Source organism: Lampetra planeri, chromosome 38 (assembly GCF_965212315.1).
Source record: "Lampetra planeri chromosome 38, kcLamPlan1.2.h2, whole genome shotgun sequence".
NCBI classification, from domain to species: Eukaryota; Metazoa; Chordata; class Hyperoartia; order Petromyzontiformes; family Petromyzontidae; genus Lampetra; species Lampetra planeri.
The window spans coordinates 4,381,813-4,396,463 of record NC_136144.1 but is presented as its reverse complement, the minus strand read 5'-3'; the positions used below and the strand labels follow the sequence as shown (position 1 = coordinate 4,396,463).

Sequence of the window (14,651 nt, the reverse complement as noted above, 5' to 3'; positions counted from 1 at the left end):
GTGAGCGAGTGAAAGAGGGTGAGCGAGTGAGCGAGGGTGAGCGAGTGAGGGTGAGCGAGTGAGGGTGAGTGAGCGAGTGAGGGTGAGCGCACGAGGGTGAGTGAGGGTGAGCGAGCGAGTGAGGGTGAGCGCACGAGGGTGAGCGAGCGAGGGTGAGTGAGCGAGCGAGGGTGAGCGAGCGAGTGAGGGTGAGTGAGCTTGTGAGGGTGAGCGAGCGAGGGTGAGTGAGTGAGGGTGAGCGAGCGAGGGAGGGTGAGCGAGCGAGGGTGAGCGAGTGAGGGTGAGCGAGTGAGGGTGAGCGAGCGAGCGAGTGAGGGTGAGTGAGTGAGCAAGCGAGAGAGGGTGAGCGAGTGAGGGTGAGCGAGAGAGGGTGAGCGAGTGAGGGTGAGCGAGTGAGGGTGAGCGAGCGAGCGAGTGAGGGTGAGCGAGCGAGCGAGTGAGGGTGAGCTAGTGAGGGTGAGTGAGGGTGAGTGAGGGTGAGTGAGGGTGAGTGAGGGTGAGCGCACCAGAGTGACCGTGGTCTCGTTGGTGTCACAGCGGTTGTGCAGCGCGTGTAGCACGCGCGCCACTCCGTGCACCACGCCGCGGTCCGTCTCCACGTCCGCGTTGTCCACCACCACGTTGTTCACCAGCAGCTGAGACGCAACAGCATCGTCGGGCATCGTCATCATCAGCATAGTCGTCATCATCGTCGTCGTCATCATCATCATCGTTATCATCGTCGTCATGATCGTCATCATTGTTGTCGTCATCGTCATCATCATCATCATCGTCATCATCGTCATCATCGTCATCATCATCATCGTCGTCATTGTCGTCATCGTCATCATCATCATCGTCGTCGTCATCATCATCATCATCGTCATCATCGTCATCATTGTTGTCATCGTCATCATCATCGTCGTCGTCATCATCATCGTCATCATCGTCATTGTCGTCATCATCATCATGATCATCGTCATCGGTGTCGTCATCGTCGTCATCATCATTGTCGTCGTCGTCGTTATTGTCGTCATCATCATGATCGTCATCGTCGTCATCATCATCGTCGTCATCGTCATGATCATAATCATCATGATCGGCGTCATCGTTATCATCATCGTCATCATCATCGTCGTCGTCGTCATCGTGTGCTCTCCGAGTGCAGCTCCGTGCCTGCCCGTCTTGCGAGAAGAACCCCAGCTGGTAGGAGGCGCCCAGCATCGTGGGGCGGTGCATGCCGGGCCGCAGGTCCCGCGCCATCAGCTTCTCTCCCAGGATCACGTGGTACATCACCTGCTCGTCATTCTGCACACGCACAAGAGACAAAGGTAACCCGTGTAGCCTCAGCAGACTTTTGGGGCAAGTGCGGTGAGCGAGCACGGCACACGATGGGTCGGCCTTGGGGAGAACCCGGGACCGGTTCAGATAATCGTCACCGGTGGTGGCCGTGAGCGGGAATCGAACTCGGGTCGCCGTGTTCGTAGCGCAGCGTAGCGCTAACCGCTACACCACCGCTCCCCGCATACTGCACACACACACACACACAGACAAAGGTCCCCCATGCAGCCTTTTGCAGATTGCTGGGGCAAGTGCCGTTGGCAAGTACGACATGTGAAGACCGGCACGGCACACCTGTGAGCGGGTGGTGTGTCTTCACAGTGCTGCTGTTTACACGTCCACACACACACACTCATGCACTCCACGTGCATATTCGCACACATGCACGTAGACATTCATGGCTGGAGTCTAGACTGTATGTATGTTGAACTTCTTTTGCACCGTACGTAGCCAACCGTGCTAAATCGGCGGTGCAGGGGAAGGACAACAAACTAACACAACAAGGAGTTCTAACGAAATTAGTTTTCAATCTCGATGATTGTTTAAAAGTGCATAGCTCCCAGTGGCTTCCTGATATGGGAAGGAAGAGAGCGTTCCAGACGGCCGCAGCGGCTCATTTGAAAGCGCCACGCGATGCGGTGACCACCGTCTTTGTTCGACGGCCAGCCAAACGCCGCTGCTGCTGCTGCTGCTGCGAGGATGAGCGGAGTCCGCGTGGTGATGGTTTATAGCTCCTTAACGAGACCAGCCAGGTGATGATTGTGGTTCATCTGCGGCAAGCAACTTTGTGTGCGTGATGAGCGCGACCTTTTCACGAATTGGTTCGGCAACCGGAAGCCAACGCAGCCCGGCGAGCACCGGACGGACACGGTGGGATCTTGCGGTGGCCCGTCACGACGCGTGCCGGAGAATGTTGCGCGCGCCGCAGATTGGCGATGCTTTTGCCAGACGTCCCGTAGAGCAGTGACTTGCAATGATAGTGTCAGGGCTGGCGAGAGGTGCCCCGGGTAAGTGGGCTGGTGTGAAAATAGGGTCAGGGCTTAAGGTTGGGTGGGTGGGGGTATGGGGGGGGTTAAAGGGGGGGGGGGGGGGGTGGGGGCTAGTGGGAGGTACCGGGTGCGTGGGTCGCTCTTTGCGGAACTGGTCCATGGCCTCCTGGCTGGGAGCAAACACCGTGTAGGCCTCGGACCGCTCGACCCGCCCGATCAGCTCGTACTCCTGGTGAGCACAGGGGGTGAGCGAGCACGGGGGTGAGCGGGCCAGTGGGTGAGTGACTCGGTGAGCGAGTGAGTTTAAGTGAGTGGGTGAGTGATTGTGTGAGTGAATGAGTGAGTGGGTGAGTGGGTGGATGAGTGAGTGGGTGGATGAGTGAGTGGGTGGGTGGGTGAGTGCGTGATTGGGTGAGTGAATGAATGAGTGAGCGAGTGAGTGAGTGGGTGGGCGGGTGAGTGAGTGAGTGGCTGAGTGGGTGAGTGATCGGGTGAGTGGGTGGTTGGGTGGGTGAGTGGGTGGGTGGTTGAGTGAGTAGGTGGGCGGGTGGGTGAGTGAGTGGAGGGTGGGTGGGTGAGTGAGAGTAGGGTGGGTGGGTGGGTGGGTGAGTGAGTGGGTGAGTGGATGGGTGAGTGGGTGGATGGGTGGGTGGATGAGTGGGTGGGTGGGTGGGTGAGTGAGTGGGTGGGTGGGTGAGTGGGTGGGTGTGTGCGTGATTGGGTGAGTGGTGGGTGAGTGAGTGGATGGGTGGGTGAGTGAGTGGGTGGGTGGGTGGGTGAGTGGATGGGTGGGTGGGTGGGTGAGCGAGTGAGTGGGTGAGTGGATGGGTGGGTGAGTGGGTGGATGGGTGGGTGGATGAGTGGGTGGGTGGGTGAGTGAGTGAGTGAGTGGGTGGGTGGGTGGGTGAGTGGGTGGGTGGGTAAGTGGGTGGGTGTGTGCGTGATTGGGTGAGTGGTGGGTGAGTGAGTGGATGGGTGGGTGAGTGAGTGAGCGAGTGGGTGGTGAGTGAGTGGGTGGATGGGTGAGAGAGTGGGTGAGTGAGTGGGTGGGTGGGTGAGAGAGTGGGTGAGTGAGTGGGTGGGTGGGTGAGTGAGTGGGTGAGTGAATGGGTGAGTGGGTGGGTGAGTGAGTGGGTGAGTGGGTGAGTGAGTGAGTGAGTGAGTGAGTGAGTGGTGGGTGAGTGGTTGGGTGAGTGAGTGAGTGAGTGAGTGGGTGGGTGAGTGACCGTGAGGAGCTCCTGGAACGTGCTGTATTGAGGCATCTGTCCGAGCCGCGTGTGGAGATCGGGGAGATTCTGAATGTTGCGTGACGGCTGCACCATCTGACACGACAGCCACAACAACAACCACAACAACCACAACAACCACAACAATCACAACAATCACAATCACCACACAAATAACCACGTGTAGCCTGTAACAGACTGTTGGGGCAAGTGCTGTTAGCGAGTAGCACCTATGAAGGCCGGTTTGGCACACGAGGTGGTGGATGGCGAGTACCACGCCCGGCCGCCTTTGTCTCTCCAGGTGTGATGTTAACACATCCCATCAGGTACTCATTTGAGGCCGAGTCGACCTAGGGGAGGCCCAGAACCGGGTCAGATAACCGTCACCGGTGTTGGTGGCCGTGAGCGGGAATCGAACTGGGGTCGCCGGGTTCGTAGGGCAGTATAGCGCTACCTACTACACTACACACACACAGAGACACGTGTGTGTGTGTAGCGCTACCTACTACACTACACACAGAGACACGTGTGTGTGTAGTGTAGCGCTAACCGCTACACTACACACACACAGAGACACGTGTGTGTGTAGCACTAACCGCTACACTACACTCTGTGTGTGTGTGTAGCGCTAACCGCTACACTACACACACACACAGACACGTGTGTGTGTCTGTGTGTGTCTGGAACCTCATGCTTATTCCAAGCCTGCACAGTCACCCCTGCTATGAGAGCGGTGGGTTCCCCTCTTCATTTACGAACGCGATTGTCGCTGGCAATCAGAGCCCGTCCCTAGGGGTACACGGCGGTGATCGCAGGTGGTGATCGCGGGCGGTGATCGCAGGCGGTGAACGCAGGCGGTGAGCGCAGGCGGTGAGCGCAGGTGGTGAGTGCAGGTGGTGAGTGTAAGTGGTGAGTTCAGGTATTGAACGGGATGCTCACCCGGTCGATGACGTGGACGATGCCGTTCGACGCCATCACATCGGAGGCCACCACCATCGCATCCCCGATGGTCAAATTCTGCGACGGGAGAACACACGGCGCTCGCGTCACGGCGACGGTGACGAGTCCTAGGGCTCGTGGTCAGGAGGGTCCTGCCGCTCCTGCCGCTACACTGGAGGCGTTCATCCGTCAGATGTTTTCAGCTCAACTAATGACGAGTCGTACGCATATCATTAGGGGCCGTCCATAAATGACGTCACGCGATTTTGGACGATTTTTGACCCCCCCCCACCTCGTCACACGGCGTCACAAAAAGTCAGACCCCCCCCCTCAAATATGACGTCACAAAGCTCTGCCCCCCCCCCCAAAAATAAATGAAACATGCTTCAAATCGCTTTAAACTATTGTCATTGTAGTGCGTATTCAATGTGGCGCTGCACTCTGATGTTGTAGGAGAAAACATTTATTAAAAAGTATATTTAATTAAGTAGAACGTCTCGATTTAAAGCTTTCGTGACTGCAGGGATTAATCTTCTTGGTTCTTTCGGTAAAGTCACGTAGAAGGGAAATAATAAAATAATAAAAAATAAAACATAATAAAATTATTCTCACCACGTTGTCTTTCTGACAGACCTGGTCTTCACCTGAGGACGGCTACTTGCGTTGTGGCCGAAACGTCGTGAGAATTATTTTATGTTTTATTTTTATTATTTTATTATTTCCATTCTACGTGACTTTACCGAAAGAACCAAGAAGATAAGTAGAACGTGTTGTCTATATTTATTTAAAGTTGCATATTTTGATGTGACGTCACATTTCTCAACCCCCCCCCCCTCGTCACACATCGTCACAAATGTCTGACCCCCCCCCCCCATGTGCGTGACGTCATTTATGGACGGCCCCTAATTATTGTCGTCGTCGTCGTTCACGTGGGGGAGAAAACCGGAGCACCCGCAGAAAACCTCCCGCGCCTTGCGCGAGGGGGCAACACTCTATCCCCGTCCAGATGGGACAGATGGAGATTAGTCCACACCGCGACGTGACGCCTTCTCCTGGCCGAGCCAGGGCCACGGCTCCTCCTGGACGCCCACCCACGGGTGTAAGAAGAAGAAGAAGAAGCGAGTCTCACAACACCGTCTTTGTGTGATCCACCAACCCTCGCCGCCACGTGCAGCAGCGTAGCCACCGCCGCCAGCACTGCGTGGCTCAAGGCATTCATGAGGACTGAGACAAAGACCCCCCCCCCCCCCCACAGTCTACACAGGCTGTTGGGGCAAGTGCCGTTAGTCAGTAGCACCTATGAAGGCCGGAATGGCGTACGAAGGGGTGGTGTGGTCCGCCCATGCAAATCTGGCTGTGACGGTCCCACCTGATGACGGAGACTTGTGTTGCCTCCGAAACGTCGTGATTTTTTTTTTTTTACCATTTTTTACCTACGTGACGTTACCGAAAGAACTAAGAATATGATGTTTACACGCCCATGGAAGGCACAGAATCGGTTCCGATGATCGCCGTTGATGTTAGCCGTGAGCGCGAATCCAACTCGGGTCGCCCCCGTGTAGCCTTCTAATGCACGCCTAGTCGTCGTGGGTGGCGTGCGCATGCACACCACACACACACACCGGGCTGAGAGTCAGGGATGAACTTCGGCCGGGTCTGTCCGGGTCAGCAAACCCAGCACACCACATCCAGTATATTTCTCTCTATAGCCGCGGCTGCCGGCTGTCACGTGCCACATACGGGGCGTCACGGTGGCTAGGAGATGTTAACTACCTCGCCTGGTACACAGGAGGTCGTGGGTTCAATCCCAACCCTGACACACGTGGTCTTCAGGATTTTTCTCCGGATCCTCCAAGTTTTTCCCTCCACATCTAGAAACACGCTTTTAGAGTATTTGGCTGCTATAAACGTACACATCACGTCGCTTCGCTGAGCTATCGCTTGTGGCCAGGTCGCTTCTGAAAATAGCTACATAGCTCGGTGGGCCTTAAAGGGTAAAATAAACACAAAATTGTAAGTCATTAACTCTACGGTCCACTGCCAACGGCACGGGAAAAATACCGCTCTGGCCGAAGGGGTCAGAGGTCAGGGGTCAGGGCTCGGTGGGTCGGGGTGGTAAGAGTCGGGGTAGGGGGGGGGGCTAGGGTGGCACCTTGCTGGAGCGGCCGATGAGTAGCGTGGTGCCGGGCTGCAGCGTGGGCAGCCGAGTGCTGCCCCGCGACTCCAACTCCTGCAGGGAGAACCTGCCGGGCAGCACGTGCATCCTGCACGCCGCGCGTGGGGGAGGGCAAAGGTCAAGACCCCCCGCCCCAGCACCGCCCCTTCCCCGCGTAGCGTTTAACCGCAACGTCGGGGCGAGTGGGTGGTGTGGCCTAAAGCCATGTCCGGGGCCGCCTTTGTCTCCCTCCCCAGTGGTGATGTTTTTCCACAATGCATCAGGTACAAATGTATGGGCTGAGTCGACCTAGGTGAGGCCCAGGACCCCCAGCGATGTTGGACGTTCGTAGCGCAGCGCGTTAACCACTCCACTACTGCTCCACACAAAGACAAAGATCTCCCGCCCCACCATTGGAACCTCATTTGCCAGTAAAATAAATTATAATAGTTTTTTTACCCTTCTATCTGGCAACAAAACTGACACCTTTTTTTACAAGGAGTCATGTTTGCATAGACCAAAATACCTGCAGTCATAATGCAAACAAAAAACACAACTCTGATAATGTATGCACTGTCCTTGAAGTTGATTGGTCCACACCCGAGACAGCTTTCCTTAGAGCCTAGTCTCACATAGTGTTGGACCAGATGACGCCAAAAGGCGCACAACTCAAAGACTATGCACCATCAGAGTATGAGAGCTCGGGTGTGGACCAATCAACTTCAAGGACAGTGCATACATTATTAGAGTTGTTTTTTGTTTGCATTATGACTGCAGGTATTGTGGTCTATGCAAACATGACTCCTTGTAAAAAAGGTGTCAGTTTTGTTGCCAGATAGAAGGGTAAAAAACCAATTATCATCTCCCGCCCCGTGTAGCGTTTAACGGTGACGGTGGTGTGTGTGGGAGGGGGCGGGCAGAGCCGGTGCATCTGCCGGTCATCTCAGTCAGTCAACCCCATGGCATCTCCTGGGTCTCTCCCGTGACCTCCTGCCAGCAGCGAGCCTTCGACACTTCACGTGGCAGCCTCAAAGGGCACCTGGCCTGGCGCATGCGTCGTGGTGACGTCACTGCCGCTTAGCGGGGAATGGGCGGCTATCGGTGTCGGGGCGGTGTGGCCGGCTCACTTGACAGCGCTGGCCGCCTCTCGCTCGCCGCTCCACGTCACGTTGGCGATGACGCTGGCGGCGGGCACCAGCACGGTGAAGTTCCCGGAGGCCAGGGCCTCCCTGAGCGAGGCCCTCTGTGGGCCCACACGCAGACGTAGGTCAAGGCCGTAGCCGTGGAGTCAACATTGGGGGGGGGGGCAAATCGTCCAGGGGGTCTGGGGGTCCCAGCCCGGAAAAATATCTGAATTTTAAAACGAATTTCCTGCCTAAAATATAAAAAAAAATTCACTCACACGTGGGATGGACTTTTTGTTTAGTTTATTACAATAATGTCTAATAGTGTATTGTATTACATTGCTTTGTTTTTACTTTTTTTTATACCATTTCTTGCGTCATTGTATGTAATGGCAGAGATTATGGATTAATAAATTACAACCATCACCACAATCATATTAACAGAAATCTATGCTTTGATTTATATGAAGACAAGTCCAGATATTGTGGCCAAGGTTGAGCAAATTGTTGTTTTTATTTACATAGCAGAGCAATTATTTTCACAGCAATATATTGGGAGGGACATTTTGAGCATATTTGAATATTGGGGGGGGGGGTGCCCCCCCCAATATTTATTATAATTACGGCCTTGACGTACGTACCATTCTGGGAGGCTCAACGTGGACACACGGAAAGCCGGTGGCCCCTCCCCCTTAACCCTCCCTCCCTTCCTTGGCCCTGCCCACTTTCACACAGCCACTCCCACTCACCGATTCAATCACCTACACACACACCCACTCACTCGCCTGCACACTCACTCACCCACCCATCCACCGACTCACCCACCTACTCACCCACCCACTCACTCACCCACTCACCCACCCACTCACTCGCCTGCACACGTGCCAACTCACTCACCTGCACACTCACTCACCCACCCATCCATCGACTCACCTACTCACCCACCCACTCACTCACTCACCCACCCACTCACCCACCTACTCACCCACCCACTCACCCACCCACTCACCCACCTACTCACCCACCGACTCACCCACCCACTCATCCACCTCCCCAAGCGTAAACTCACTCACTCACCCATACTCTTTGGTTCTTTCGGTAAAGTCACGTAGGTTATTAAATAAAATAAATCACGACGTTTCGATTGCAACACAAGCGATCATCATCAGGTGGGAAAACCACAGCAAGAACATTTTTTTGCTGAAGTGGGAGAGAGAGTTTCCGTGGTAAGAGGTTATATCGGTAAGAAAGGGGGGAGGGGCAAGGCGGGAGAGGGACTACAGACTTGCTCACTTACTCACACACCCACCCACCCACCCACCACTCACCCACCCACCAACTCACTCACTCACCCACCCACCCACTCACCCACCCACCCACCAACTCACTCACTCACCCACCCACCCATTCACTCACCCACCCACCCACCCACTCACTCACACACCCACCCACTCACCCACCCATACACTCACTCACCCAACCACCCACTCACTCACCTCACCTACTCACCCACTCACCACCGACTCACCTCAACCCAGGCATTGAACGGAGCAAACACGAAGGCAGACGCCAGCGTCTGGAAAGGGAAGACCCAAATCACGGCATCAACCCAGCTCCCCCTGGGCTTGACTCCTACCCCAGGTCCACCTGGGCCACTCATTGCAATCCAACATTCTCCGAGCTCCCCAATCAATTCCCAGGTCTTTCTAGAGCCCTCCTGCAAACCCAATGTCCCCTTGGGTCTCCATTGCAAATCCCAGGTCTCCATGGGTTCCTACTCCATTACTCCGACTCCAGGTAACCCCAGGTCCCTACTGCAAACCAAGATCTCTCTGGGCCCCGACTCCATGTCCCCTAGGTCCCCCTAGGAGCCTCCTGTTGTCCCCTTACCTCACCCCCACCCACACCCTCACCAGGTCTCCCTGCACCCCCACCCCCAGTGTGACCAGGACCCCCTGTACCCCCACCCTCACCCTCACCCCCAGTACCCCTACCCCCTGCACCCCCACCCCCTGTACCCCCTGTACCCCCTGCACCCCCTGTACACTCACTGTGACCAGGTCCCCCTGTACCCCCTGTACCCCCACCCTCACCAGGTCCCCCTGCCCCCACCCTCACCAGGTCCCCCTGTACCCCCACCCTCACCCCCTGCACCCCCCCCCACCCCCACTGTGACCAGGTACCCCTGTACCCCCACCCCCTGTACCCCCACCCCCTGTACACTCACCGTGACCAGGTCCCCCTGTACCCCCTGTACCCCCACCCCCTGCACCCCCTGTACTCTCACCGTGACCAGGTCCCCCTGTACCCCCACCCCCTGTACTCTCACCGTGACCAGGTCCCCCTGTACCCCCACCACCTGTACTCTCACCGTGACCAGGTCCCCCTGTACCCCCACCCCCTGTACACTCACCGTGACCAGGTCCCCCTGTACCCCCACCCCCTGTACACTCACCGTGACCAGGTCCCCCTGTACCCCCACCCCCTGTACACTCACCGTGACCAGGTCCCCCTGTACCCCCACCCCCTGTACACTCACCGTGACCAGGTCCCCCTGTACCCCCACCCCCTGTACACTCACCGTGACCAGGTCCCCCTGTACCCCCACCCCCTGTACACTCACCGTGACCAGGTTCCCCTGTACCCCCACCCACTGTACACTCACCGTGACCAGGTCCCCATGTACCCCCACCCCCTGTACACTCACCGTGACCAGGTCCCCCTGTACCCCCACCCCCTGTACACTCACCGTGACCAGGTCCCCCTGTACCCCCACCCCCTGTACACTCACCGTGACCAGGTCCCCCTGTACCCCCACCCCCTGTACACTCACCGTGACCAGGTCCCCCTGTACCCCCACCCCCTGTACACTCACCGTGACCAGGTCCCCCTGTACCCCCACCCCCTGTACACTCACCGTGACCAGGTCCCCCTGTACCCCCACCCCCTGTACACTCACCGTGACCAGGTCCCCCTGTACCCCCACCCCCTGTACACTCACCGTGACCAGGTCCCCCTGTACCCCCACCCCCTGTACACTCACCGTGACCAGGTCCCCCTGTACCCCCACCCCCTGTACACTCACCGTGACCAGGTCCCCCTGTACCCCCACCCCCTGTACACTCACCGTGACCAGGTCCCCCTGTACCCCAACCCCCTGTACACTCACCGTGACCAGGTCCCCCTGTACCCCCACCCCCTGTACACTCACCGTGACCAGGTCCCCCTGTACCCCCACCCGCTGTACACTCACCGTGACCAGGTCCCCCTGTACCCCCACCCCCTGTACACTCACCGTGACCAGGTCCCCCTGTACCCCCACCCCCTGTACACTCACCGTGACCAGGTCCCCCTGTACCCCACCCCCTGTACACTCACCGTGACCAGGTCCCCCTGTACCCCCACCCCCTGTATACTCACCGTGACCAGGTCCCCCTGTACCCCCACCCCCTGTACACTCACCGTGACCAGGTCCCCCTGTACCCCCACCCCCTGTACACTCACCGTGACCAGGTCCCCCTGTACCCCCACCCCCTGTAAACTCACCGTGACCAGGTCCCCCTGTACCCCCACCCCCTGTACACTCACCGTGACCAGGTCCCCCTGTACCCCCCACCCCCTGTACACTCACCGTGACCAGGTCCCCCTGTACCCCCACCCCCTGTACACTCACCGTGACCAGGTCCCCCTGTACCCCCACCCCCTGTACACTCACCGTGACCAGGTCCCCCTGTACCCCCACCCCCTGTACACTCACCGTGACCAGGTCCCCCTGTACCCCCACCCCCTGTACACTCACCGTGACCAGGTCCCCCTGTACCCCCACCCCCTGTACACTCACCTTGACCAGGTCCCCCTGTACCCCCACCCCCTGTACACTCACCGTGACCAGGTCCCCCTGTACCCCCACCCCCTGTACACTCACCGTGACCAGGTCCCCCTGTACCCCCACCCCCTGTAAACTCACCGTGACCAGGTCCCCCTGTACCCCCACCCCCTGTACACTCACCGTGACCAGGTCCCCCTGTACCCCCACCCCCTGTACACTCACCGTGACCAGGTCCCCCTGTACCCCCACCCCCTGTACACTCACCGTGACCAGGTCCCCCTGTACCCCCACCCCCTGTACACTCACCGTGACCAGGTCCCCCTGTACCCCCACCCCCTGTACACTCACCGTGACCAGGTCCCCCTGTACCCCCACCCCCTGTACACTCAACCGTGACCAGGTCCCCCTGTAACCCCACCCCCTGTACACTCACCGTGACCAGGTCCCCCTGTACCCCCACCCCCTGTACACTCACCGTGACCAGGTCCCCCTGTACCCCCACCCCCTGTACACTCACCGTGACCAGGTCCCCCTGTACCCCCACCCCCTGTACACTCACCGTGACCAGGTCCCCCTGTACCCCCACCCCCCTGTACACTCACCGTGACCAGGTCCCCCTGTACCCCCACCCCCTGTACACTCACCGTGACCAGGTCCCCCTGTACCCCCACCCCCTGTACACTCACCGTGACCAGGTCCCCCTGTACCCCCACCCCCTGTACACTCAACGTGACCAGGTCCCCCTGTACCCCCACCCCCTGTACACTCACCGTGACCAGGTCCCCCTGTACCCCCACCCCCTGTACACTCACCGTGACCAGGTCCCCCTGTACCCCCACCCCCTGTACACTCACCGTGACCAGGTCCCCCTGTACCCCCACCCCCTGTACACTCACCGTGACCAGGTCCCCCTGTACCCCCACCCCCTGTACACTCACCGTGACCAGGTCCCCCTGTACCCCCACCCCCTGTACACTCACCGTGACCAGGTCCCCCTGTACCCCCACCCCCTGTACACTCACCGTGACCAGGTCCCCCTGTACCCCCACCCCCTGTACACTCACCGTGACCAGGTCCCCCTGTACCCCCACCCCCTGTACACTCACCGTGACCAGGTCCCCCTGTACCCCCACCCCCTGTACACTCACCGTGACCAGGTCCCCCTGTACCCCCACCCCCTGTACACTCACCGTGACCAGGTCCCCCTGTACCCCCACCCCCTGTACACTCACCGTGACCAGGTCCCCCTGTACCCCCACCCCCTGTACACTCACCGTGACCAGGTCCCCCTGTACCCCCACCCCCTGTACACTCACCGTGACCAGGTCCCCCTGTACCCCCACCCCCTGTACACTCACCGTGACCAGGTCCCCCTGTACCCCCACCCCCTGTACACTCACCGTGACCAGGTCCCCCTGTACCCCCACCCCCTGTACACTCACCGTGACCAGGTCCCCCTGTACCCCCACCCCCTGTACACTCACCGTGACCAGGTCCCCCTGTACCCCCACCCCCTGTACACTCACCGTGACCAGGTCCCCCTGTACCCCCACCCCCTGTACACTCACCGTGACCAGGTCCCCCTGTACCCCCACCCCCTGTACACTCACCGTGACCAGGTCCCCCTGTACCCCCACCCCCTGTACACTCACCGTGACCAGGTCCCCCTGTACCCCCACCCCCTGTACACTCACCGTGACCAGGTCCCCCTGTACCCCCACCCCCTGTACACTCACCGTGACCAGGTCCCCCTGTACCCCCACCCCCTGTACACTCACCGTGACCAGGTCCCCCTGTACCCCCACCCCCTGTACACTCACCGTGACCAGGTCCCCCTGTACCCCCACCCCCTGTACACTCACCGTGACCAGGTCCCCCTGTACCCCCACCCCCTGTACACTCACCGTGACCAGGTCCCCCTGTACCCCCACCCCCTGTACACTCACCGTGACCAGGTCCCCCTGTACCCCCACCCCCTGTACACTCACCGTGACCAGGTCCCCCTGTACCCCCACCCCCTGTACACTCACCGTGACCAGGTCCCCCTGTACCCCCACCCCCTGTACACTCACCGTGACCAGGTCCCCCTGTACCCCCACCCCCTGTACACTCACCGTGACCAGGTCCCCCTGTACCCCCACCCCCTGTACACTCACCGTGACCAGGTCCCCCTGTACCCCCACCCCCTGTACACTCACCGTGACCAGGTCCCCCAGGCAGGAGGTGCCGTCCCCCGTGTACCCCGAGCGGCACGAGCACACGCGGAGACCTGGGCCCGTGTGCTCGCACGAGGCCTGCAGGCGGCACGGCCACCACCATCACCATCACCACCGTCACCACCATCACCATTACCACCATCACCATTACCACCATCACCATTACCACCATCACCACCATCACCATCATCACCATCATCATCATTACCATCACCATTACCACCATCACCATTACCACCATCACCACCATCACCACCATCACCACCATCACCACCATCACCATTACCACCATCACCATTACCACCATCATCACCACCATCACCATTACCACCATCACCATTACCACAATCACCATTACCACCGTCACCATTACCACCATCACCACCACCATCACCACAACCACCACCACCACCATCATCACCACCACCATCAATAACAACCACCATTCGCCACTAAGTGGCGGTGACATTACCACACCGCTTGTGCCAGGCTAGGTGCACGTTAAGGCCACGTGAAGTGTCGAACGCCCGCTGACAGGTCACGGGACAGACCCACGTGACTGACTGCGATGAGTGGCCGATGCACCACCTGCGCCCCTACTGTACCAACTTTCTCTATTTTAGCCGCCCGGCGCTCCGCTCGTTGTTGTGAGCGTCGCTCCTCTGCCCTTCGTTGTTGCTGGAGGGCGACTGCCTCCAACTGCCCAGTAGCAGCGTCCTTCACGAGCCTCCTCCACAGAGGCAGATCTTGACACCGCTGGTACCAGTCATCGGCAAGTCCACTCAGCTCCACGTCCTCTCGTACAACATCACTCCATCTCTTCTCTAGCCCATGCCGCGCCCGTCTAGCCTCC

At 58.7% G+C, this 14,651-nt stretch overlaps 2 protein-coding genes across 2 annotated transcripts in view; both read right to left on the bottom strand.

Moving 5' to 3' along the window:
* The window catches only part of LOC144731157 (stabilin-2-like), a 66,946-nt gene extending 66,278 nt beyond the window's left edge, over positions 1–668 (bottom strand). Inside the window, exon 1 of the mRNA XM_078612122.1 lies at positions 507–668. Within this exon, the coding sequence (XP_078468248.1) occupies positions 507–668 (162 nt within the window). The remainder of the gene's footprint in view (positions 1–506) is intronic.
* A 211-nt stretch (positions 669–879) lies between these two features.
* The window catches only part of LOC144731156 (stabilin-2-like), a gene marked incomplete at its 3' end in the record, with an annotated part of 68,392 nt that continues 54,620 nt past the window's right edge, over positions 880–14,651 (bottom strand). Inside the window, 8 exon segments of the mRNA XM_078612121.1 lie at positions 880–1,287; positions 2,434–2,538; positions 3,536–3,631; positions 4,475–4,552; positions 6,627–6,738; positions 7,757–7,872; positions 9,282–9,329; positions 13,781–13,876. Coding sequence (XP_078468247.1) covers positions 880–1,287; positions 2,434–2,538; positions 3,536–3,631; positions 4,475–4,552; positions 6,627–6,738; positions 7,757–7,872; positions 9,282–9,329; positions 13,781–13,876 — 1,059 coding nt within the window.